At 38.5% G+C, this 23,285-nt stretch overlaps 1 protein-coding gene across 1 annotated transcript; it reads right to left on the reverse strand.

Annotated features, from left to right (window-relative positions):
• Positions 1–293: 293 nt before the first annotated feature.
• On the reverse strand, positions 294–16,423 carry LOC130249453 (carbonic anhydrase 3-like). The gene is made up of 7 exons (XM_056484255.1): positions 16,281–16,423; positions 15,263–15,460; positions 7,281–7,399; positions 6,354–6,446; positions 5,477–5,542; positions 4,456–4,611; positions 294–1,477 (listed from the first exon to the last, which is right to left on the reverse strand). The coding sequence occupies exons 1-7, from the start codon at positions 16,324–16,326 to the stop codon at positions 1,358–1,360; spliced, it is 798 nt and encodes a 265-aa protein (XP_056340230.1). The 5' UTR covers positions 16,327–16,423; the 3' UTR covers positions 294–1,357.
• Positions 16,424–23,285: the final 6,862 nt, after the last annotated feature.

Raw genomic sequence — 23,285 nt, forward strand, 5'->3', positions numbered from 1 at the left:
CTTTTCCACTCTACAATCAGCTTGTGAAGTTGATTCATATGATGTTGCAAGAAAACCATTGTCAGAATAGAGATGATCTCACTAAAAGAATAGATGTGGATGTTTCAAGGATGTAGCTATTTATGTGTCAGGTAAAATCTGTACTCTTGTACTTCAAACAAACATCTGAAAAAGATACTATGAATCATCAGTTTCTGTGAAGATGTAATAAAGAGAACATTGACAGGTCTTTCTTTAAAATTCTGTTACTTCTGCATGTTTCTAAAAAGTAAAAAAACTACAGAACAAAAAAATCTTAAGTAAATATATTTATTATTGTTGGATTTTTTTAATGCAGAAATAGTGTTATTTCAATTAGAGGCTTACAATCTACAATCCTGTTTCATTGTTCTTTGTGCCAAAACAAGAGACAAGAACATATTGGTCAATTGCATTTTGATTAACAGTCCAACAGTGGTTTCAGATGTTTATGCACAAATTTCATTGACAGCAGGATTGATTACATTCGTACATGAAATAAGAATTTGTCTCAAAAAAATTAAAAGGACCAAGGACTCTTATTTTAACACCCTTTTTACACAGAAAATCCATTTGCATACATGAATAAAATATATACGAAAGATACAAAGACCAACTGCACAAAATTTATGTCACCTTGACTGCTACAATATTAAAATGGAAATTAGTCTTTTAATAAAGGGATACAGTTGTGGCACAAAAAGAAATAGCTCTTCCCCCTTCCCATAGTTTTAACTACATATAACTCAGTGAATACAATTTTCAGAATAGACCTCTGTTTTAACTGTCCATTGTTTTAAGAAAGTAAAAGTTTAGCTCTTTATCAATGATTGTAACACGATTTCCTATCCTTTCATATTTTACATACCAAAGGCCAAAAGAGTTTATAATTTCCAAGAATGCCTTGGATTAACTGGTGCAGCTCAGAGCTGGATATGGATAATGCTGAAAACATCTACTGAAAAATATGGTGAAAACAATTACTTTTCTTAACTGAAACCTTTAGCATGCAATCAGATAAGCATCAAGGGACATGTGCACAATAGGAAATTGTCTTGTAATTATTAGTAGTGTTATCTTTCTTCCTTTGAACTATTAATAAAAGCTAATGTTAAAGCAGTTATGAAGAACCAAACCGATTCCTTACTTCCATTTTAACAGTAAGATTTGCTTAAATAAATGTTATCCTGTGAAAGGGAAATTGTCATTCCACAACTCATATTTCAGCCTCCAGACTTACAGCTGGAGTTCTGTGTAAATGCAGCGACGGACACAAGACAAAACCACCTCTTCTTTGCAGAGGCTGCCTCTCTCAGCGGCACCCAACAGGAGCCGTGTCCTAGAGGAACGAGGCGCTCACCATCCGGAAATACCGCGGCTGAGTGGGGCGCCAGTTATCAACCAGGGGGCAACTGGGCTCGTTCTCGGCATTCCTGGAGAGGCTGCGGAGCTTCGCCATCTGCAAAGAGCAAAAACCAAAGTGTCCTGATGGAAATCCCTTGGGATCAAAGCCACAGCCCAACAATTAAACTAAGGAGGCTGGTCCAGCTGTGGAAAAAAGTCTCCTTCAAAGTTGTGAAGAATGTCCTTCACCCACCACCACAAGAACCATACTCTGTTTTTTTCCTAGCAGTGATACTCTCAGGAATAGTCAAAACAGAAAAATGGGTCCTATTTGAATAGGATTGTGAAAAATAGTGTCATTTAAGTGCTGTCTACAGAACTGTGTACAGCCACAGAAACTGTGGGAAGTACTCAGAAAATGTGAATACAGTAGCACACTCCTACTCTAACCCTGCCTTAGTGCCCAATTGTTAAGAATCCTCTAGAATTACAAGGTTTTAAAGCTGAATTATAAACTAATTGTTTATTTCCATGGTAAGTCTGCTGCAGAGGACAGATTTTGCTGCAGCGTCACAAGAAGTTCATTATTTGTAACAGGAACTGGAATTTAAATCTGGATAGAGATTAGGTCAAGGTTTCAAATGGTTTGTAAACTCTCCTTGGCCATACCAAGGTATGTTTCCTCTTTTGAGGGATGCCATATGAAGAGTTCTGCCCATACTCACCAAAACACTCTCTCTGCTGCTTTCTGATTTTCAAAGGATGCAATACGCATACAGATACCCTGTATCCATTTGTTGTCACTAGCACACACTACACTAGACCCAAAGCACATCAGCTGCAATTCAGACACCTGAACCTGGCCCTGTTTGAATGACTCACCATGAAAAGCACACACACATTTCCCATGTAAACTTGAAAATGTAGCCCCATGCAGGGCACACTTTTGTTAGCCAGGAGCTTTAATATGCTGATGTGTCTACTTTTCAGTACAGACTTCAAGGCCAATACAAGCAGAACTTCTGTCTAGGTTGTGAAACCTGGGTTCACTGTGATTAAACTTGTTCCAGTTTATGACTGAGCTAGCTGGGGCATCTCAGCATTACTCTTCACTGAACAACTCAGAAAAGCCAGTGCCTGCCTGAACAATGATGAGGTCACATTTATAACCATCATAATGTGCATCCCATGGATTAATATTGTGAAATTAAATTTCAAATTTCAGATGAAGAATAATTTTTACAGGAAGAGATGAAAATTGTTCATCAGTTTTGTTAATACTGATAAATTACTATTGGAGAAGAGTGCTGGAGTTTATTATTTGTGGAAGATCTGCTCTACTCAGTAAAAAACCAACATGCATTCAGGCTACAATTACATAAAGATGAAAAAATTAGTCTGCAATTAGACAGAGTTATTCCACAGTTAAATTCCTGTTCTTTCATTAAAAGTAATCTGAGCAGCTAGGCCACCCACACTATATCTCACTGGGATTTCTGGTGAATTGATTTTCTTGCAGGGCACTGATTTGCAGCGACTGCACTTCCCCTTGTGGCTAATATACAGTTACCATCTGGCTGCAAAAGCATCCAAGAAATCCATCACAAATGCACACAGACTTAAAATAATCACTATTAATGAGGCTGCCATGGAACTACACTGTCTAGGATTAGAAATAATTGGCAACACAATCCTCTCATGAATGCATTATTTAGAGTGCAGGGACTCTGGAGTGAGGGAAGCATTTCTGTTGTATTTCTAGGCAATAACTCACAGGCTGCCAATTCTGCCTGAAAAGCAGCTACCTCAGGTTAAGAGCCAATGTCTCATCTTTATGTAATAATTTCATCTTTAACTTAAATGCTCCATTTTTTCTACAGGAGGGATAGTTAAAGAACAGTCTGTATGTTTCCCAAAATTCACTAATTTTAGAACAGCTGAGAAAAAGACCATGACCTAAACACAACTGGAGTCAAAAAGTCTTTTCATGAAGCTGGATCAACCATGTGATTAGTTAGTTCTTAAAAAATGCATTTTAAATCAGAGATGCTCAATAATGACTACTCTTTTCCTAATATAATCTGTAGCTGATCTTCTGTAATGTAAACATCTAAGATGATTCATTTCGTGGAAACCAGTCAGACCATACTTGTCTTTTTCACAGAAGTACCCGCTTTAAAATAGCCCCCATATTTTAATTTTTGGATGGACAAGGAAACAGAAAGCAGAGCAATTCAATAAGCTCTGAAAATTAAGCTGTAAATTATATGAAGACATACAGTATATCATCTAATACCAGCTAAGGTTCTCATCACACCTGAGTTGTATTACTTAAAAGATAAATAGTCACTTAAATACAAAGTACTAGAAAATAAAAATATTTCATCTTTGTGATAACATGCACATCAAGGAATACACTACACACATTATCATCTTGAAAACCTAAAATGAAAAGTTATGTATCTAAATATAATATCTACATAATATGTCAGTCCCTTCATTAATATTAATGTACTTTGTAACCTGGAGCCTTGAAATTTGTGGTATCATATCATTATAGCCTGATGACTAGGGGAATAACCTCAGATGAGAAAAGTGACTGTGTGGTAGGAGTAGAATTGCAGGCTGAAATGTGTTGAAAGAGGGCATTCAAATTCCTATTTTGGGATTGGGGGAAATTAGGAGGGGAAATTAAGAAGAAATACTTCTTTACAGTAAGTGATCACAGAAGATTGTGACAATAACAGTAAATTATAGTTAGCTGATGTTACTCCAGTTTTTGAAAATTTAGCTGGTATGCCTTCCAGAAACAGGTATCAGGCATGTAATTCAACACTTCCAAGTTGCATTCCCATCTGCAACACAGAGCATTACATTTGTATTCGGACAAGTGATGTTCCTGAAAGAAAACTCTTACCATCTACACTGTGGTATGTTTTTTACTGCTTTAAAAAGCTCTCTTATATCTGATGTGGGCTTGTTCTTCACTCCCCTTTTAATCCCGTAATTTCTCACAGATCCAATGACTGTTTTCCTTGTCAAAAGAATAAATTCAGGTTATGGCATATAAATAAAATGAAGGGAGAAGTTTACCTGGTCTGAGCTGACTATGATGGGCTCTCTAAGAATAATCCAGGTAACACACTCTTCACAAGGTGGAGTAGTGACAGATCCATGGTATGTCCAGTAGTCATGAGATTTAGGGAAAAGAATTGAGGGATCGAAGTTTGGAAAAGGAGCATTTTTCCCCTTTAAAATGACAACAAAAACACAACAAAACTGAACAGAAAACTCTTCAACAAATCTAGCCAAGATTAGTTTGCAGCTCTGTTATTTTAAGAAACTGGAAGTGACTCAGATACTTCAAATGTATGAACTGAGAAAAGTAAGCACAGATCTACAGGAGATATAATGTTGCAGTAAGAGATGGGGACAAAATGACTCTCACAGGTGGGCCCTGTGAGAGAAGCATGATGAAACAGGAAACTCCATGGTGCTACTTCTTGTACCTGAGCTAACTCATGTGAAGTGGCATCCAGTACCAATGTGTTTCACTCATTTCTGTGCAGAAATATCCTCATTCTGGTCTCCTTTCTTATGGAAATTCTTTCTACCTATTGAATATTGCATTAGGTCACCACATAAAGTGAGACAAGCACTACTTTTATTGTATTTGTGCTAATAACAAGCAAGACAGCCTATGAAATGTGAAATTTATCACATAATGTTATCTAAAACACAAATGTTTAGTCAGTGGCATTTCCAGAGATCCATTAGTCAGCCTATATATTAAGACCAAATGGACCAATTTCTAAATATGCCTTTTATTTGGCACTGCCCACTGAGGTTCCATGCCTAGTTTTATGTGAGCAAAGACCAGGGAAATTACTCATTTTTGCCAAACTCACAAGCCCCACTAAAGTCAAAGAAGGCTCATATGTAAATGGAAAAAAGGACTTTTCATGTTAAAGAAAAAACCCATGGTTTTATTCCCAAATATATTCTAGAAATGTTGCAGAGCAGAATTTGGAAACTAGAAAGTCAGACATTAGGATTTTTTTTTGTCCTGAGACTTAAAGCAATCTTCCTATAATGAAAAGCCCAACATCATTACCTTTGTTTTGATAGCATTTATTTCTTCAAGAATTCTCTTCATCTCTGGTTTGGGAGTTTCCCCTACCTGTAAAGAAGAAAGTGTGAGCTAAATAAGGAGTTCTGCTTGACCAGCTTTCTTCTTTCTCCTATTTTTCTATATGAGCATCTAAACATATATTAACTATAAAATTATAATGCATTAACCCAACCTATCACCCCTACCAGTTTGGTAAGCTATGTATTCTGTCTGTTACCTCTGCTTGTACCCCAACAGATATTATGATACAAAGGGGGAAATTGTATCAGTGCAAAAATTTTAGGCTAACAGGTAATTTCACAACACAGATTTCATGCCCAGATTTACTGCTTGCAATTGTTGATCTCAAAAAAGACATCCAGCTTTCTATCTCTGGTGATGTCTCCAGTGAATATGAATTAAATGAAAGCAACAGCTAATATTTCAAGCTAAGGCTGCACGCCCCTGAAAGGATTTTAAAAAACAGATGAGTAATATGTATTGCCTATGAGATAGTTTTGTTTGAGAGAAAGTTCATGAAAAACCTAGAAGAGATCCATGTCCTTGAAATCTGTCCCCAGCTGGCAAAAAAGACAGCTGACTGCTGTTGGTCAGAGGGCCACCTCTGACACATGTCCCCATTCCATGAGCCACATAGTGACACAATAGCTGCAGGGACAAGTGTGTGTAGTTTTGGATACCACTTGAGATAATATGACTCATGCTCTGTAACTTCAAAAGGATACATTACTGAAAGTCAACCCCTTCAATGTGGTAGGATCCCTAGAAACTATACACAGAGAGTTTTCCCTTTTTTAACCCTCTAAGAATAGAAACTTCATAGTATTAAAGCAAAGAAGAGTTGGATGCTTCCACTTACTTGCAAAAATATGGCCAAAACAGCTATCCCATCAGTTCTTCTCTTTGCATCAAGATAATTACTGTATTTGGGATTCCAATGTAACAAATGCAGCTTGAAACAAAGAAAAGTATGTAAAAAAACCCCATTATTCAACAGCAAGGCATCAGAGGCTGATTTTACAGTTCTTCACATAACTGTGTGAGTTTGAGGCAACAAGGAATGATAATGAGGTCTTCCAAAAAAAGAGAAAAAAAGGGACAGCAAAATCATATATTAGTTATATCTGTTATACATTATTAATTATACTATTTGCTTTAAAATAAACTATAAATATCTGAATAAGAAATTAAGAAAAACAACTGTAATCTCATCTTAAAGCTGAAGAAAGGTTGCTTAAGTAAGCAGGTAGAACATGCAGTTCAGACATCATCTATTAATACGTGATTCACTTCTATTTGGCATTCAAATTACAGCAATTCTATCAAAGAATCTGTATGAATGCCATTCAGGTATATTATTAGTCTACATTTCTCATTTTCTTTACAATCCTAAATTGTTAAAGGACCAGGTAATTAATTTTTCCCATCCCTTTCTATCACTGCAATTTTACACTTCTACTACAACTCTGTATTTTTAGAATACTGTTTTAGTAAGTTTGGATTGCTTCTGAGTAATTCAGTCTTGCTGTGCTATTTCACACCACACTGGTTTGAGAACATGGAAACCTTTGTTTCACACAGAATTTTTCTTTTTTCCTACTGTGAGAATGACTTCAACCTGATTCATGTTTATAAGAATCGATGGGAATAAGAATAAAAAGGCACAGATAAATAAATAGACAGAACGTCCTGAAAAACAGGGAAATGAAAAATTTTATCCTACCAGAACAACAATGGCAAATTTTATTTTACAACCTGTTTTAAAGTAACAAGTGGTGAGTCTTACCTCTCCTGCATACCTCACTCCATTCACAACGTGCTCTGAGCCGTGGTCGTCAGACGAGCCCCAGTGGAAGTGCAGCTGCCGCAGCCTGTAGACTCCTGGGAGTGGCCCACCTCTCAGCACTGCAATTGATAATCTGCAACAGCATCAGCTCCCAATTCTTTTAAAGTAAACACATACTCATCTACAATATTTACATGTATTTACATATTTGCTGTACAGATGCCCTGTGTTCTGGAAATCTGCTCTGATTTTAGCCACACGTCAGGCAACCACCTTCAGCCACATGCACTCACAGGCAGAGAGAACTTTTGTGTCTAGGCTTCCACTAGAGTCACTAGAGAGCACTGATTTAATTCAGCTGCATAAATGTGCACCTAATACTTTTTGGAATAGTGACAGATCTGATCCAGGATCTGTGGAAGAACTGAAGGCAAGGGGAAATAGATTAGGTTATCAAACACGTCACGGGATGCCTGTGTTGGGGTAACTGAAGTAACCCCAATCAGAACAGTCAAGCCTCTAGGGTAATTCTGCTTGCCTTAAAGTAGGCACTCAACAGACAGTGACCTGAATTGCTCTCTGGACTCCTTGAACTCCAACTATGTTGCCTCAAACAGCAGTTTAGATATAACCCACCAGCTATTAAAATCCCACAACAAGACACCTAAATTTAGATGTCTTCATCCCCCCCTGAATTGAATCTAGGATTTGCTGATGTGAAAGTACACAAATATAACCATGATTAAGATCAACTATTTAAGTGCTAGATGATAAACAAATTCCCACAAAACATTACAAAAACATGTATTTTACTGCAGGCTATGACTTATTTGTTTAAAAAGTTGTGAAATTACTGATGCTGCTTCTGCACTAATGGCTGCTCCCTCAGTTATGGAAGGGGAGAAAGAAAGAAGCAAATAAACCGGAAAAACAATCACAGAGAATGCAAGCTATTTTCCCAAAGAAAAGTTCAGTCTGTGATGAATGATACCTACTATTCTAAGTAATATCACCATTTTTAAATAATATTGTAAACTAAGATGTTCTATTTGAATGGATCAATGAAACAGAAAGAACATCTTTACATTCCCCAGATACTAAAAATGCTCAATTTTCATTCACTTTTTTTGAGAACAGAAGTTATAGCATTTCTATAAAACATTCAGCAGCTCTCAAGAACAGGTCTTTATATGCTGAGAAAAATATCCTTCAATATGAAAATGATGAAATCCATTATCATCTCAAGAAATATAGCACTAAGACTTGAGCAAGCTGTTATTCTCAATGAATTCCTTTTACTTCTTCCCACAGACATTCAGAACTGTGGCGAATACAATCAGGGTGAGAGTAGTAGCTGACAAGGCCATCAATTCTCCATTAAAATAGATCTGTAAGACCAAATAATCCTCTTTAGGGTAAAAATATATCACTATTTCCACTGAGGGCCCATTAGCAAGACATTTTGATTAGGTGAAGCTCTGCATCATCTCATGCCAAACCATTCCAGCTTAACTCATCTATAAATAGAGAGCAACTTTTACCTAGCACACTTTAGGCAGAAAGGATGATGCAAACATCTCCTGAAAGACAAAAAGTTATTTCCTTTCTTTTAATTACAAGTGTGTAGTATTGAACATATAAATACATAAAATGACAATATAAGTAAATGAATTTTTCCTGCATTTTAAAAAAGGAAAAAGTAAACAAAACCATTACAAGAACCAAGTTCTCCAATATTTAAAATAGTAAAAATCTCAAACTATGTCTGCATAGCTCAAAATTAGTAAGATTTTTATTTTAAAGCATGTGCTTTGGAACTTAAATTCTAAACAAATCTTTATCCTCTTGGGCTTTTGTTTTCAACACTACAAAAATAAAAATTCACAATCACATAACAGAAATATAAAAGTTTATAAAAGAAGAGACATCATTTATTATGTCTTGACATTATTTTCCAGCAACGTTAGTATATATTATTAACATGTAACAGTGAATTTTTCTGGCAATTATTACACTGGATCTGTTCACCTTAAATGTCTGAGAGTCACAGCAGAATTACCCAAATGTAACTCCCTTAAACTTGCTGTCATTAAGGTAACATGGCCCAGGTGCTAGAACACACAAATCAGCTCAGGAAGACAGGGAGAAAAGTATTCACTCCTTTTTTGGTGCTTTATTGTTGCAAGCTCTCATCCCATTGCTCAGTGACTGACTCTGGATGGGTTTGCACATCACCTTCAATGACCCATCAGTGCCTGATACCAGACACAAAAATGTCACATCAGTCTTGCCCAAATTCTGTGCCCCTCACACATCCACACTGAAGAATGATCCATCACGGAACAATCCTACACGGACACACACTTAGACATCTGCTCTGGAAAAAAGCTCACCTTTTATTTGATCTGTCATCAGCTGAGCAGCATGAGACAGAATGGGCTAATAAAAGAATGGGCTTTTTTTTCACTTTCAATGTAATCACTAGGGCAAAGTTTGCACAGAAGGATGTAACCAAGGCAAGAAAACCATCTCTCACTCTGTGACAGAAAAATGAAGGTGCCATGCAGCTGAGTGGACATGGCTGCTCCAATTATTTTACCTTAGCTAGCTGGGTGGTCTTGACAACAGAAAAGTGACAAGAAGCTTTTCAAATATGTACATCCACTTGCTGAGCAGCTTCTGTAGGGGTCTGGTTGTTAATATGTGTCAGTGTCAATTGTCATTTGCCCTCACTAAAAGTAAAACTGGCAAAGTTATGCCTACACAAATGTCTTCTCTGTTTGCTGTAAAGGCAGGTGGAAAAACCTATGGAGAACAAAACACTCATGAAATGAGTTGTGTTTCTAAACATGAGAAGAAATTACTGTTCTAGAAGATTTATGATCTAGCATCCTGCCAAATTCATAAAATTAACTGGTAAACCACAGTTTAATTAAATTAGTGATGTACTAATGTATGACAACTGAAAAGACACATTACCTTTGTAATGCTGCTTCATAATAGAATCTAACAGTGCAGTACAGAAACCACAGATGTTTCACATCGGTGTCAGACTTTAAAGTCATAAAAAAGCCTCTGCTCAAAAGAAGGATCTCTGTACAGAAACTGTCTGGCTAACTGGAGGGATAAAATAAGTTTCCTAAAAGCTTTTGGAACTCAAATTTCAGTTCTCACTGAAATTTTCTTTAAGCAAGCACTGAATAGGTATGTGTGATGTTCGCATGTGAACGGGGGGAGGGGTGGAGCCGCCTGTGGGAACGGAGGGGCTGTCCCCCCTCTGGGAGCTTCCCCTGTGGGATGCGGGACCAGTCGGAGGCTGATCTGGTGGTTGGCATCCCAGGTGGCCAATGAGAGAGTTGTTTCACTTTCATAAATCACATCGCTTTGGCCTTCCGGCCGTAAGGCCGATAGCAACCCCTGGGGCTGCGGCCCCCGGCTCCAGACGGGGCTCGGCTCTTTGCTCGGCTCGGCTCCCCTCTCCACGTGGCGTGGCCGAGCGGGGGGATGAGGGAGCCACCAAAGGCTCTCCCTTCCGCCCCCCTCCCTGTTCTGAGAGAAGAGGCCTCCAGCTGACCGCATGGCCTCTTCAGGTTCTGGATACAATTTTAACTCTTTCAAAGCCTGGATAAGATTCTCGATGTCCTGAGCTCCCCTGAATGAGAAGAAATAAAGCATGGAGTCTACAGAAGTCAGCGGAATGAAGATAAAGTTCCTGGTGGGAAGAGATTGAAAAGATGCAACTGATGAGTAGCTGAAAACCTTTTTTTATGGGCTAAAGGGACTGTGACTACATTAAAATTTCTTTAAACTGTGAAATACACTTGGGGAGGTTTGGGTGCTTGAGAAGAAGACTTTTTGCCTCGGGGAAATGGAGCTCTCTGTTTTGGGACTGGAATATGAACAGAGACATTTGATAGAGAAGGAGATGAAGAGAATTTTGTTTTTCAGCAGCCTGCCTTTAAAAGTAGTACCCCAAGTGTGCATCGTAACACATAGCACAGCTCTGGAAGGACTGTGGGAATGCAAGGAAATTCATGGTTTTGTAGGTCTGGGTGGATGCAGACTGTGAAGGTGAATACACCCCCTAAGCCTAAATCAAAAATGGGACTTTTTCTCTCTAGAGTGAACTGAAATGATTATTTAAGTAAATAACTGACTGAAGTGTTTTCTGTATGTTGTTGTTAAGAAATGTGGAATGAAGGAAGGGGGAGGAGGAAACAATCTAGAAATCTTACTCTGAATTCTTTTTGTGTTATTAATAAATTTCTTTTTATATCCTTTTAAGCTTTAAGCCTGCTTTGCCTCTGCTCCTGAATCCTAGCTCTAAAGGAAACTAAGGCAAACCCAAGTCACACCGTGACAGTATGTCAGCAGGATTACTTTTGTTTTCTATTTGAACTTTGTACTCTTTTAGAGACTGACTGGAAAAGAGACGTGTCAGACAGAAGTCTGTCAGCCTGCCACCCACCCTCATGTACACTGTAATACATCTTTGCCAGTTTTGTGCCCCTGGATCACAGCCTGTTCATCAGTGAGCTCCCAAATCATCTTTGTTTGTGATCTGTGTAGGGCTGAATAGGTGGCTGTCCCACCTTCAGGGGCAGAAAACAGAGTCTTCTGTGTAGTTGTAGCCTCAGCAGGCTCTTGACTAGAATTAAAAGTCAAGCACTTTTAATTCTAGCAATGGAAATTCAAAGTTAACAGAAGCTCAAATCTCAAATTCCTTGTACCCAAGTATAGGATCAATACCTTCATGCAGACATGACAAATGACAGATGTGTTGCTACACTGAAGGAAGAATTTAACTTTGCTGCCTTTTGCCTTATGTGGTACAGCCATTGAGTGGTACCACAACTACAAAAGTACTGGGATTTAGTGGTGCTATTCTTGTAACAGCTACTGGTTTTCTCCAGTGTAAATTCAGCAGACAAAATGTTAAGTAACATTTTGCAGGACTCAACCAAGAGACTTCCCCCTGGTTAATTAAAGCTGCTGGGGTTTGTCCTCACTCTATTGTAACCAGTAAACAAATGAATGTTTTATTTACCATAAGTTGTTAATCAAAATTTCATTAGTGAAAATAAATGAGATTTCCCATGAAGGGGTATTTGAGAAAATACAAGCCCTAGTCATGCTAAAAGAGCTGATTAGCAACAAGCTTCAACTTCTTACAGTAACTGTCTCTAATTTTTTTTTTTTTTTTTTTTTTTTTGCATCATCCAGTTTCAAAGCCACACATTTCTCTGATAGGAAAGGTTCTGAAAACAGCATCAAGGTAACCCTGTAAGAATGTGTGCCTGTACTGAGTTACTCCAGGCCTTTAAATGTCACCCATCTGAAAGCCAGTAAAAGAAGAAGAATCTGTTTGCTTGAGGTGTCCATTGCCAACAAAAACAACAGAGGGAAGATAGAGAAAGGTTTCCATGAGACATAGCCTTAGTGTATCTCTCTCCAGCTGCTCTGTCTGGGTTCCATTACCAGAGTTTTGTACCTTTACTGTTTCTCAAACAATCAAACACTTTGCTGTAACCATGTAACCAAGGTATTACAACAAAAGCCAAAGACTCATTAACTGTAAGGAAGTTATATACCTCAGAGCTTCATGACAATAGTCCCACCAGTTAGAAGCTCTCAGGGCACTTGTCTGATATGAATATTTTTTTAATTTTAGAAATAAATGGATTCTGATAGTGGAAATAAGATTTCAGCTGTAATTCAAACCAAAATTGGGTCACTGCTGGATCTAAAAGAGTATCTGAATTGCCAAACAGGCAAAAAAACCCAAAACATAGCAGTGGTAGAGAAGGTTTGATTTCAGCTCCCAGTTCTTTCCTTAATTTTTAGACTCCAGCCCCCACCTCCAATCATTTTACAGTGCATAAGGTCCATCTACATCAGTATGGTAAGACAGGAAACTGAATCCACAAGAACCCATTAACTTTTATGAATAGGTAGCAGAAGCATGATACTGCTCCTACAGCAACTTTATCAGTCAGCAAAGTCAGCAAAGCTTTCAGTTTTGCAGAAGATTCTCAAAGTCAATCAGACTTTATAAATAGCTGGAAGTAAATTATCAAATTCCTTCCACTGGGCTAACCCCAAACATAAAAGTAACAGGGCCTTTTTCAACCTAATACCTGAACTACACAGGATGACACACTAATTGTTTGAATTTAAGAAACACTTCAAGTGTTCTTGGCAGGAAACACAATGGATGTAAAACTTGGAAACATCCAAAGTAATCAATTTTATCACTCACCTTTGCAATTTATTCAGCAATCTATTTTATCCAAACTAATCAAAATCTAGACAGAAGTACAGATATGGGTTTGACCACTGTAACTGAAAAAAAGTCAGGAAAATAAATGAGGCCCTTAGTTTTCTGGTTAACCCAGAAATAATTCAGATAGACAGAGGGATAGATACACACACAGAATGAATATCTTTGTTCCAAAGGTATAAAAGCTTAATTCCTACATGATTGCTATTGCATATGTATGTTTTGTGCAGCTGGTGGTTCTTTTACATAAAAAAGAAGCCACTGTACATATTCTAAAAAACTGAAAGCGTGTTCAAGTCAGTGGGAGTATGCACACTGGAATTCGTCCTGCAATTAGCATTATATTAGAGAAAGAACACCACCCACAGACTCTGCAGGCAATGGTATAACAAAGGAGACATAACAACAAACACTGAATGTTTCTTGACTTCAAAGAGCTGAGATATCCACCTACTTTTTTTTTGCAGTGAGTGGCTTTTTATTTCTGAGATCAAAACACAACAGTTACCGAGCAGTTCATCTGAAAAAAATTTCAGAACATTCTGAAACTTTCTGCTCTTTGTGCTGTTGCATCCATATTGTTAGATTGCTGTGCCTGGATACTCTCTCCCATTCAAAATCTGAGTCATTTTAACAATAATTACATTTTTATTTTTATGCAAAAGATGCAACCATTGGTATATCTGATGCTGTTCTAACAAATAAAACAGAGGGTAAAAAATGGTAATAGTCATGGAGATCTCATATGCCACAGCTACATTTCTTGACTTGTGTATAATTTTATCTGCTAATTAATAAGATTTTCCTTCAAATAATATTGAGAATTACCATCTTGCTAGAAAAGTTACAAAACTCTTGACTGCACAGTAATTTGTGAGTTTTGACGGTATATTAACTAGTCCAGAATATATACATTTTGATCCTCAGTTTCATGAAACTTAAGTAATCAGTTAAAAATCCATTAAATTAAATCAAATCCATGTCCATATGTACTTAACGTGAAACAATCTATTAATAAAATTTCTTCTAGTAATTACAGCTGTCATTCCCAATTATATAGATAGTGGAAGCTTTAATGCAAGTAAGAAATAAGTCTGTACACTGTATGGTCTCCTAGCCGCAAGTGGATAAAAGATTTTGAACATTAAACCTGACACAATTAAATTTATCAGCCCTATTATCTTCATTAAGACAAAAACTTATGAATGCCAAAAAGAGTTTTAACTCATGAAATATTGTGAAGTTGTGGCAACATCTGGCTTGTTACTTTATTTATCACAAATGACTTGGATAGAGCTTTTAAATACTGTAACTTAAGACGAAAATAAGCAGAAGCTGGGCATCTCAAATAGATAAAATGGAATTCAGTTCTCACAGATGAAGCCTGGGCCTCCTTCATCCTGGAAAGCAACACAACCACAATGACTTTTTGCAGCGCTAGAAATTTATCTTACCTTAATTCACCCTGTACCAGGTTTCTTTGTGGCTCTCTCCATTCCCTAGGACTTTACCAATGAACTTTAAAAGGAGTCCCAGACCTTTCCCAGCAGTAGCACAGAGTACCAGGTCAGAAAAACCCGTACATCACACACAGGCAGTACACAGAGCCCTTCCGACAGCCTGAACATTCAGAGCAGGCTCTTCCACACAAATTGAGAAACAGTCACTTACATGTAATGACAGAGATGGAAACAAAACCGACCTGATCTATCGAATGAATCATCAAACACAACTCTGCAGGTCTTCCCATTATTGAGGATGGTCTTAGCTGCACCAGGATCATAGCTAGCAAACCATGGCAGTAGGGAACTATCATAATGCACATCTTTGTTATTGATTTCGATGGGTGACTGATGGCGTCCTTTCGCAAAAGGGTAATTTTTGTGCCACTGATCTGGTCCTAAAAAAAAAGTACAGAGAAATATAATGAAAACCTTTTCCAGAGAGATATGAATTATACTTGTTACAATTAATACAAGCTAGGCTTGCTTAAGTACAGAACATCATATAAGTGTATTAATAAGTAACTGCCTAGTTGATATCCATGCCTTATCAAGAGTTTCACTGCATAAAAAGCAATAGATTGATTTCTAGCTGGAATGCTGGATACTTCAAATCCTTCAACTGAACCTAAACTCTTATAGAAACCTCAAGACTGACTACTAGGAGACTGATAATATGCCAAGGAAGCAAACCAGAGGTGTATACTCCAAGTCCAGCAGTGGCTAGAAATATGATGGGATATACCCAAATGTTGCACCATGTAGCCATATGGAACGAGAAAAGACCACTGGTCCCTGGACATGCCAAGAATTTGAAACATGGATTTAATTATCATCATGGTTTTACCAAGAAGTTCATGTGGAAAAAGCCTGATCAACGCTGAACTGTTCTTCCCGCAGCAGAGCAGAGAGCAGGAGCAAGAGACCAGCAAGACCCCAACCTCCGCAGGCAGGCGGGGCCTGCAGCCCAGCACTGCTCTTCCTGCATTAGGGCTAGCCTAAAGCCGGACTTCACTGCTATGTCAAACTTTAATTTACATTAACACTAGGAAAACTGACTTTATTTAACTCGAAGACCCCCTGCATTGACCTCTCCTTCCACCGCTTCGCCTGCTCCGCGCTGCCCCGGGCCCGCCGGGAGCCGCATCCCCGCCTCGCTCCCTGGGGAAGCGGCCCCGCTCCCCGGGTGCCGGCGCGGAGGGGCGGCCGGGCTCTCACCGTTGTCGCCGTCGTAGCCCCAGGGGTAGTAGTTGGGGTTGATCATGGTGCGCTGCCCCAGCCTCCGCCCGCGGCTCTGGCAGGACGGCGGCCTCGCCTCACGGCGGCTTTTTATAGACTCCCGCCAAATCCATGCCCGTCCCCGCAGCGAGGGCCGGGAGGGCCGGGCCGGGGGCGGGGAGAGCCTGCACCGCCCGCCGGCTCCCGGCGGAATGCGGGGAAGGGGCCCGGGACAGCGCCGGGAGTGCCCGGCGAGGGAAAGGGCTGCCCGGCGGGGAGGAGACGGGGATGCAGAAAAGCAGGGATGAGGCTGGGGGCATTCTGCGGCCGTCTGCAGGAAGGCTGTGGGGAAAGGCCTGTCCCGTTCGGAGGGGCCGGGAGTTCCCCAGGACACCGCGCCGGGCGTGCGGCACAGCGCTGATCCCGGGGCCGGCAGGGGGTGAGGGGACGGGTCCAGCTCCTGCGTGCCAATGGCTATCACAGGTTCACACCCTTCCCTAGGAAATTCCCGTGTATTCGCCCGGGTTCCAGCGCCGCTCCCCGCTGTGCGCTCTCCCGTTGCGTTCATAAACAGCTTCCCTGCAAAAATTCACTGGCATTAGTTGCTCCAGCCTTTAAAAAGGTGCTGCTTCCTCCACAGCAAGGTTTGTTGGTAAATGGAAATCATTAAACTAGCTGAAGATCCAGTTCCTGCCAGCTCCAGATAAAATTGTTATTATCGTATTAAGCATAGGATTTGTTTGTTTTGATTCAGCTCTAATTCTCCTTTCATTTAGCAGGGTGTTATGCATCAGATTGCACTTAAAATTGTAAGCGTGCTTCTTAGCAGGCATGTGTTCCTTATGTGACGCATAGAAATCAAATTACTTCTAAAAATATTTGTTATTCTGACACACAGAGAATTGCCAGATAAGATAGAGAATACAGGTTAGCACTAATGGTGTAAAATGGATGAGGAGCTAAGTAGAAGACAAAGCACTGGACTGAAAGGTGAAATACTGTGTTTAAATTTTAGAATTTCTATATAGGAAATTCTATAGGAATTCTATATAGGAAGGAGTGAGCTTATTTTACTTGCTCATAATGAAGTGAGGGAAAGTACAAGCTGGCTGAAGAAAAATGCAAATGGCACAGGATGGAAGTGTGGAGTCATTGTGCAGAAAAAATCAGTATCCCTTAAGGTTGTGTAAACTACAGTGGGTGAAATTTAGTAGCTGAAAGTGCTACATGGTGGTCTGGAATTATAGGCCTTGCTGATAGGTTTTTTTTTCTGATATGAAGTGAAAGAGAAGGAAGAAGAGTGGCTCTGTTGGTGACAACATGTCAATAAGCATTACCAGGCAGGAACTGCTCACAGAAAAACCCAGGAATGAACCAAGGACATGTCACTGGAGCTGAAGAGACCCTGCCATGACCTCTGAGACAGGTCTGTTGGCCTCATGAGGCTGAGTTACGATGAACTGCAACAGGTGCAGGGGAGACAAGGCCATTAAAGAGCCTCTTTTATAAGATGAGACTATAAAAGCTTAGTGTGCTTTGCATAGCAAACAAATGGTAAGAGGGTAAGTGACAGCTGTCTTTCTATGTGCTTCATCAGAGAGGTAAACACCAACAACTTGTAAGAGTTATTGAAGCTAAAGAGAAGTGTTAGCCAATGAACAATTACATATAATTTTGCTGTGAACAATTTGAAGTAAGATAACAGATAAAGGTTTGGAGCCACCCAAGGTATTCCAGTGACTCTTGCAATATTAAAAGTGGAGACATGAACAAGCTACACAGGAGCTTTGTCTGACAAAGCACATCCTATTTCCCACCTCTTCCTCAGTTTTCACTTCATTTCTGAGCATCTTTTCACTGCCATGACCCATTGACAAATCTCCAGACTGAGAGCATCTGGCATAAAAGTACAGTGTCTTTTAAACCGACTTCAATGGACAGATTTGAGGTTGTACTTTACAAGCTGGGTAGGAGGACTCTGAAATTTTTAGATACTGAAATTTCTGTCCTGAGCTCTCAGGCACAGCAATTTTTCACAGTCAGTGTTTGTTCTGAACTCCTTGACATTTAGATAACCTAAAAACTACTGTGAAAAGAAAGAAGAAGCAATCTAAGAAAACATTTTAACATTAGACACTTTAATTCAGACCTTTAAATCAAATAAATAATTCATTTCTGAGGGGAATAAAAAAGTCTTTTGTATATCTGCTTTCACTGAGCTCTTTTTCTCTAGGCCTTGAGGGTCCTCAAGGGGACCAAGTGAGACATGAGGCTTTCTTCTGATTTCTTATACTTTGATCTTCTTCATTCAAAGCAGTGTTCTTACCCCTTTGTTCTGGATTTTACTCCTTTCTGCAAACCTGACTATCCTGTGTCTATCAACATCTCTCTCCAGATGAAATACTCACTCACTTCATTCTCAGAAAAGACCTGTGTAGAATCCTTAAAAACTCTGTTCTTCTCTGCCAGTAAAAAGAAAGACTTTAAAAGTCTTTGCTGGGCTCTTCATTATTGAACATGGTCTGTACAAGAGAAGTGTTTTAAGAAAATGCACAGATGGCCTAGAAGACAACAGTCAAGACTGAATTTGGTCTCAAGCACAGCTGGTATAAAAAGACAAGGGAAGCAGCTAGGTAGCCAGGAATACTGGGAGTAGTTCATCATTACAAAGCAGAATAATGAGAGAGTTAGAAATAGTATTCCAGGATTCTTGATAATTCACCCCATGCACAAAAATCCCTAGAACCTTGATTTCCAACAGGTTTTGTTGTTACATCTTGTTGAGATTTTATGGCAGACCACAGGTCACAATTTGGTGGGTCCTTCTCTGTGTTGCAAGTAATAAATCTACTGCTGCTTTAGATTATGTTAAAGTCAGATTTATGGGAAAAAAAAAAAAAAAAAAAAAAAAAAAGTAACAGTGTCCTGGTCTCTAATTTTAAGTGTTTTAAAAGATAATCATTGAGTTCAGAAATTAAGAGCATTCAGGATGCATTTTTGTAGATTGAGCTGATAGCATCATAGTTGCTGAGATCTCTGGGAGATACAGAGATAACCTGAAAGAATAAATTTACCTTTACATTTATAATTGAAAGAAGATTTATACATTTTGATCTGATGAGTTTTGCAATTACACATCTAAATCCAGGAATGATGACACAATTACACTACAGGGAAATACAGTCATTCTTAAATTGATGAATGTATCAATCTGATTTGAATGAACAGCCTTTTATTAAAGCATATTTGTCTATGCCTTGTACCCAAATTCAGAATAAGTTTCAAACATTTCTTCATCCCCACTAACAAATCTGCTGTGAAAATCCCACAATTTCTTTGCTCCTGTTCACTTAGGTATAGTTTATATTAATTTGTGTTGAATTTAAAGTGTAAGTCAAAAATGAAAAGGACTAGTCCAGCATTAAACAGGTGATTAAATTTACCAGGATAATTTTCTAAAGCTTATATAAACCCTTTATTCTCAATCTTCAGTAGTAAGTGGTGGGATAAAATTCTTATTCTTAAGATCCAAGCACACATAAGGAAGAGAAACCCACAATCTTTATTAACTTAAACAGCAGTCCCACTTCCCAGTCTCAAATGCCCCAACTCTTGCTCTTCTCCTGACTTCACTGTAGTGTGTCTTTATCAGAAGATATTTATAGTTCAAATGCCTTTAAATATTCCATTAAATAGTTTTGATGTAAGATGAACCTCAGCACTTTAAAATTATGGTCCAGATCCTGCACCTTCCCTTCCTTTATAGAAAGGCAGAAATATATCAGAACTTAAATAGTCGTGCAGTATAGCTAGTGAGAGGAAAATCCTAGGACAGAAAGGGCAGCATGAATCCCCTTTCCTTACATGTCATGGAGAAGTGCTCACAAAAGCTTCTTCTGTGTCAGCAAACTAAAAACTCTGAGGAACATGGTGGAAGCATAGATCTGCAATTGTGAGGATCAATCAGCCAAAGCCTTGATACTACTGATGGTGCTGGGGACAAAGATATGAATATTACTTCCAGAAATAGATGAAGAGGTTGTGTTTGCTCATGTTTCATAACTCACTTCCAGAGAGTGGAGGAGGTTGCTATTTCTAACAATCCTGACATAGCAATTGCTCCCAAATGACTTTATTTAGGCTTTGCTCAAGGGACCAGGAATTAGTGCAAGATCCTTGACTGATTAGCAGGACTATCACCTCTGTATATCGTTTCCATCCTTCATGATTATTCATCTCTCCATTTGGATGTGTAAGACAAAGGATCATGAACACCAGAGCCTGTAGTCTCATTTTGACCAAGTACAAGGATAATTCCTGTTCAAAGAGGCAAAGGCACATAGTTGGCCAGGAGATTTAGGTTGGGCAGTTATATTTACTTCTCAGACATATGCTTGGACTTAACACAGATAGATCTTTTTCCACATAATACTAATCACCTTTAAAACTAGGGATTTGTCAGTTGCGATGGAGAAATGCTTGAAGCTTATTCTGAACTTAGGTAGAGGGCATAGATAAATATGTTTTAATAAAAGGCTGTTCATCCAAATCAGATTGATACATTCATCAATTTAAGAATGACTGTACTTTCCTGTAGTGTAATTGTGTCATCAGTCCTGGATTTAGAAGTGTAATTCCAAAACTCATCAGATAAAATTTTGTTTTGATTATAAATGTAAAGGTAAATTTTTTCTTTCACTTTATCTCTGTATCTCCCAGAGATCTCAGCAACTATGATGCTATCATCTCTATCTACAAAAATTCCACATACTGTCATTTTGCTGAGAAAATGAGAAAAAAGAGACAAAGCTCTGACACAAACAGCCACACAGAAGGTCAAGTTACAGAGTCAGTGAAAAGACTTTTAATGTGTGACCATAGAAGTTAATGAATACCAGACACCTTCTTGCATAACAGAAGAGTAAAGTTTATGTAAAGTTTTTTAATTTCTGTTATGACGTCTTAGAAGAATCAGCTCCTGCTGCATTAGGTTATTACAGGATTATCATCCAAAGAATCTTGTTACTGGCACGTTTTTTATTTAGAACTAAATGAAGAAAGAAATACAGAGATTGAGAAGGTCCACTATTAATACAGAAAAATTCCATTTTTCATTACCAGTCAGATCAATAGTAATTGCAAGATCAGACCTTTTTTCATCATATGCTGCCCCTTATATGGAATACCCCAACTCCAGTTTTGGCTTATTCATAAAAATACTGATACAAACTATATCATTAATTCAAGCATTGTCTCCCAGATAATGTGTTTTTTTCTTTGCCTCTTTCTCCTTATCCTACATTGTTTGTGCAAGGAAGAACAAGGTGATGGAAAAGCATTGATCTAACGAGCTGAGCCTTTGCCAAAAGGCTGTGCTTACTAAGCCTGTGCTTGCTTCTCTAGAGTTATTTCTGCAAGAAATGGAGAATGCCAGCTCATGCTTTTACAGCTGTTTAACCCTTAAAATAAACTTCTAATATAGTATTTACAAAATGGAACACAGACTAGAAGGAACAGAGAAGAGGTCTGTGGAAAAAATTATCCAACCTATCTGTAGTTCCCAAATTGCAAGTAATGAGGGTACAGCAGGTATTTCACACTATCCTCAGAGATTGCATCCAGAGCACTTAAATATTGTTTTGTGATGAATATACATAACAACTTAAGTAGAGGGAATTTGAAAGTTCTCTGAATATTTTGTGGATCACCAGGAGAGAGCAATAAAGTCATACTTAATATATCACCAAGAGAAAGGAATGAAGTCCCACTTCACAAGAATGGCTATCAGCTGCTTCTAAAGGAAGGAGGCAAAGTTATCTATAGTTTTACTTGAAGAAAGAAGTGCAGAAGTAGTTCAATTGTTTGACCTTTATTGAATATAAACATACAAAAACTTGAAAATCAGCTGATCACAGCCAGAAGAGCTATTGGCTTAAAAAATACTAAGCAGACATTTGTCATTTCATTATTATGAGTCAACACAGTGGAATATTTCTGCTAGCGATGACGTGATCTTTTAGGGAAGTGAATGAAACACTGCTTTTCAAAGGGATGTACTCAGAATGTGACATTTTCATCTTGCATCTATACATGAAAAGCAACCAATTGGAATAAAATCCCAGTGTTGTTCATTCTTACTGAACTAGTAGTCAATAGCAGTGCTCCAGTAGGCATGCTATTCAACTTGAAAAGTATGTACATGCAATAGAATAAAAATATGAGGGAAATGTGCAGACAAATGGGAGACATTTTAGTACCTTTGATATATATAAGCTTGCCTAAAACTGCTGCATATTTAAAAAAAGTGTTTGGATCAGCATCACATAAGCCAGTTTGCTGAATGTTATGACATCATGTTGATGACATTTCTCTCTGCTTGGAAGTAATGTGATAACAATGGAATGGGTAGCACCATAGCACTCCAGTAGCCTAAATAACTCTGCAGTTTTCTGCAGATCAAATAAACAGCCAGCTGGTCACACCAGTTAATATTGCTCTGCCCAACTATAAACTGAATGTCTTCCCTAATCATCTTCCCAATTAGGCATATTTACTGATAAATCACTGAGTGATTTATTGGCCAAGTGGCAAGACAGAAGAAGGAAATAAAGGGAAGAAGAGGGATATGAAGCCTCTCTTGTATCATAAGGAGAATAGCCTGGACAAGGGACATATGGGGCTCTTGCTGTAAGGAGAATGGGAACTAAGCATGGTAAATGAGTTACTGAGACTGGTATAAATCCTCGGGGCAGGCAGAAAAGAGAAAGTGGGCCAAGTGGTAAGGAACCACAGTGGAAAAAAAAAAAGTGAAGACATATTTGTGGTACAAGAATTATTTGCATGATAGAAGATAGCCTGGTTGCTAGGAGTCCATGAAACAGAGAGGAGAAAAAGAAGGCAGATTACAATGCCTGTAAGTGGAAAAGTGACAAGACTAGATGGCAAGGTCAATAAATACATCCTGTAAAAGTACTGATGCATTGGTAAAATGATCCAGTATACACA

The sequence above is a fragment of the Oenanthe melanoleuca genome, chromosome 2 (genome assembly GCF_029582105.1).
Source record: "Oenanthe melanoleuca isolate GR-GAL-2019-014 chromosome 2, OMel1.0, whole genome shotgun sequence".
In the NCBI taxonomy this organism is placed as follows: domain Eukaryota; kingdom Metazoa; phylum Chordata; class Aves; order Passeriformes; family Muscicapidae; genus Oenanthe; species Oenanthe melanoleuca.

Excerpts from the sequence above, each read along its gene's own strand:
- LOC130249453 (XM_056484255.1), bottom strand. The coding sequence starts at position 16,326 with ATGATCAACCCCAACTACTACCCCTGGGGCTACGACGGCGACAACG. Across the intron at positions 15,461-16,280 it reads GGGCTACGACGGCGACAACG|GACCAGATCAGTGGCACAAA; the intron begins GTGAGAGCCCGG and ends CTTTTTTTTTAG. Across the intron at positions 5,543-6,353 it reads TTTTGGCCATATTTTTGCAA|GTAGGGGAAACTCCCAAACC; the intron begins GTAAGTGGAAGC and ends TCTTCTTTACAG.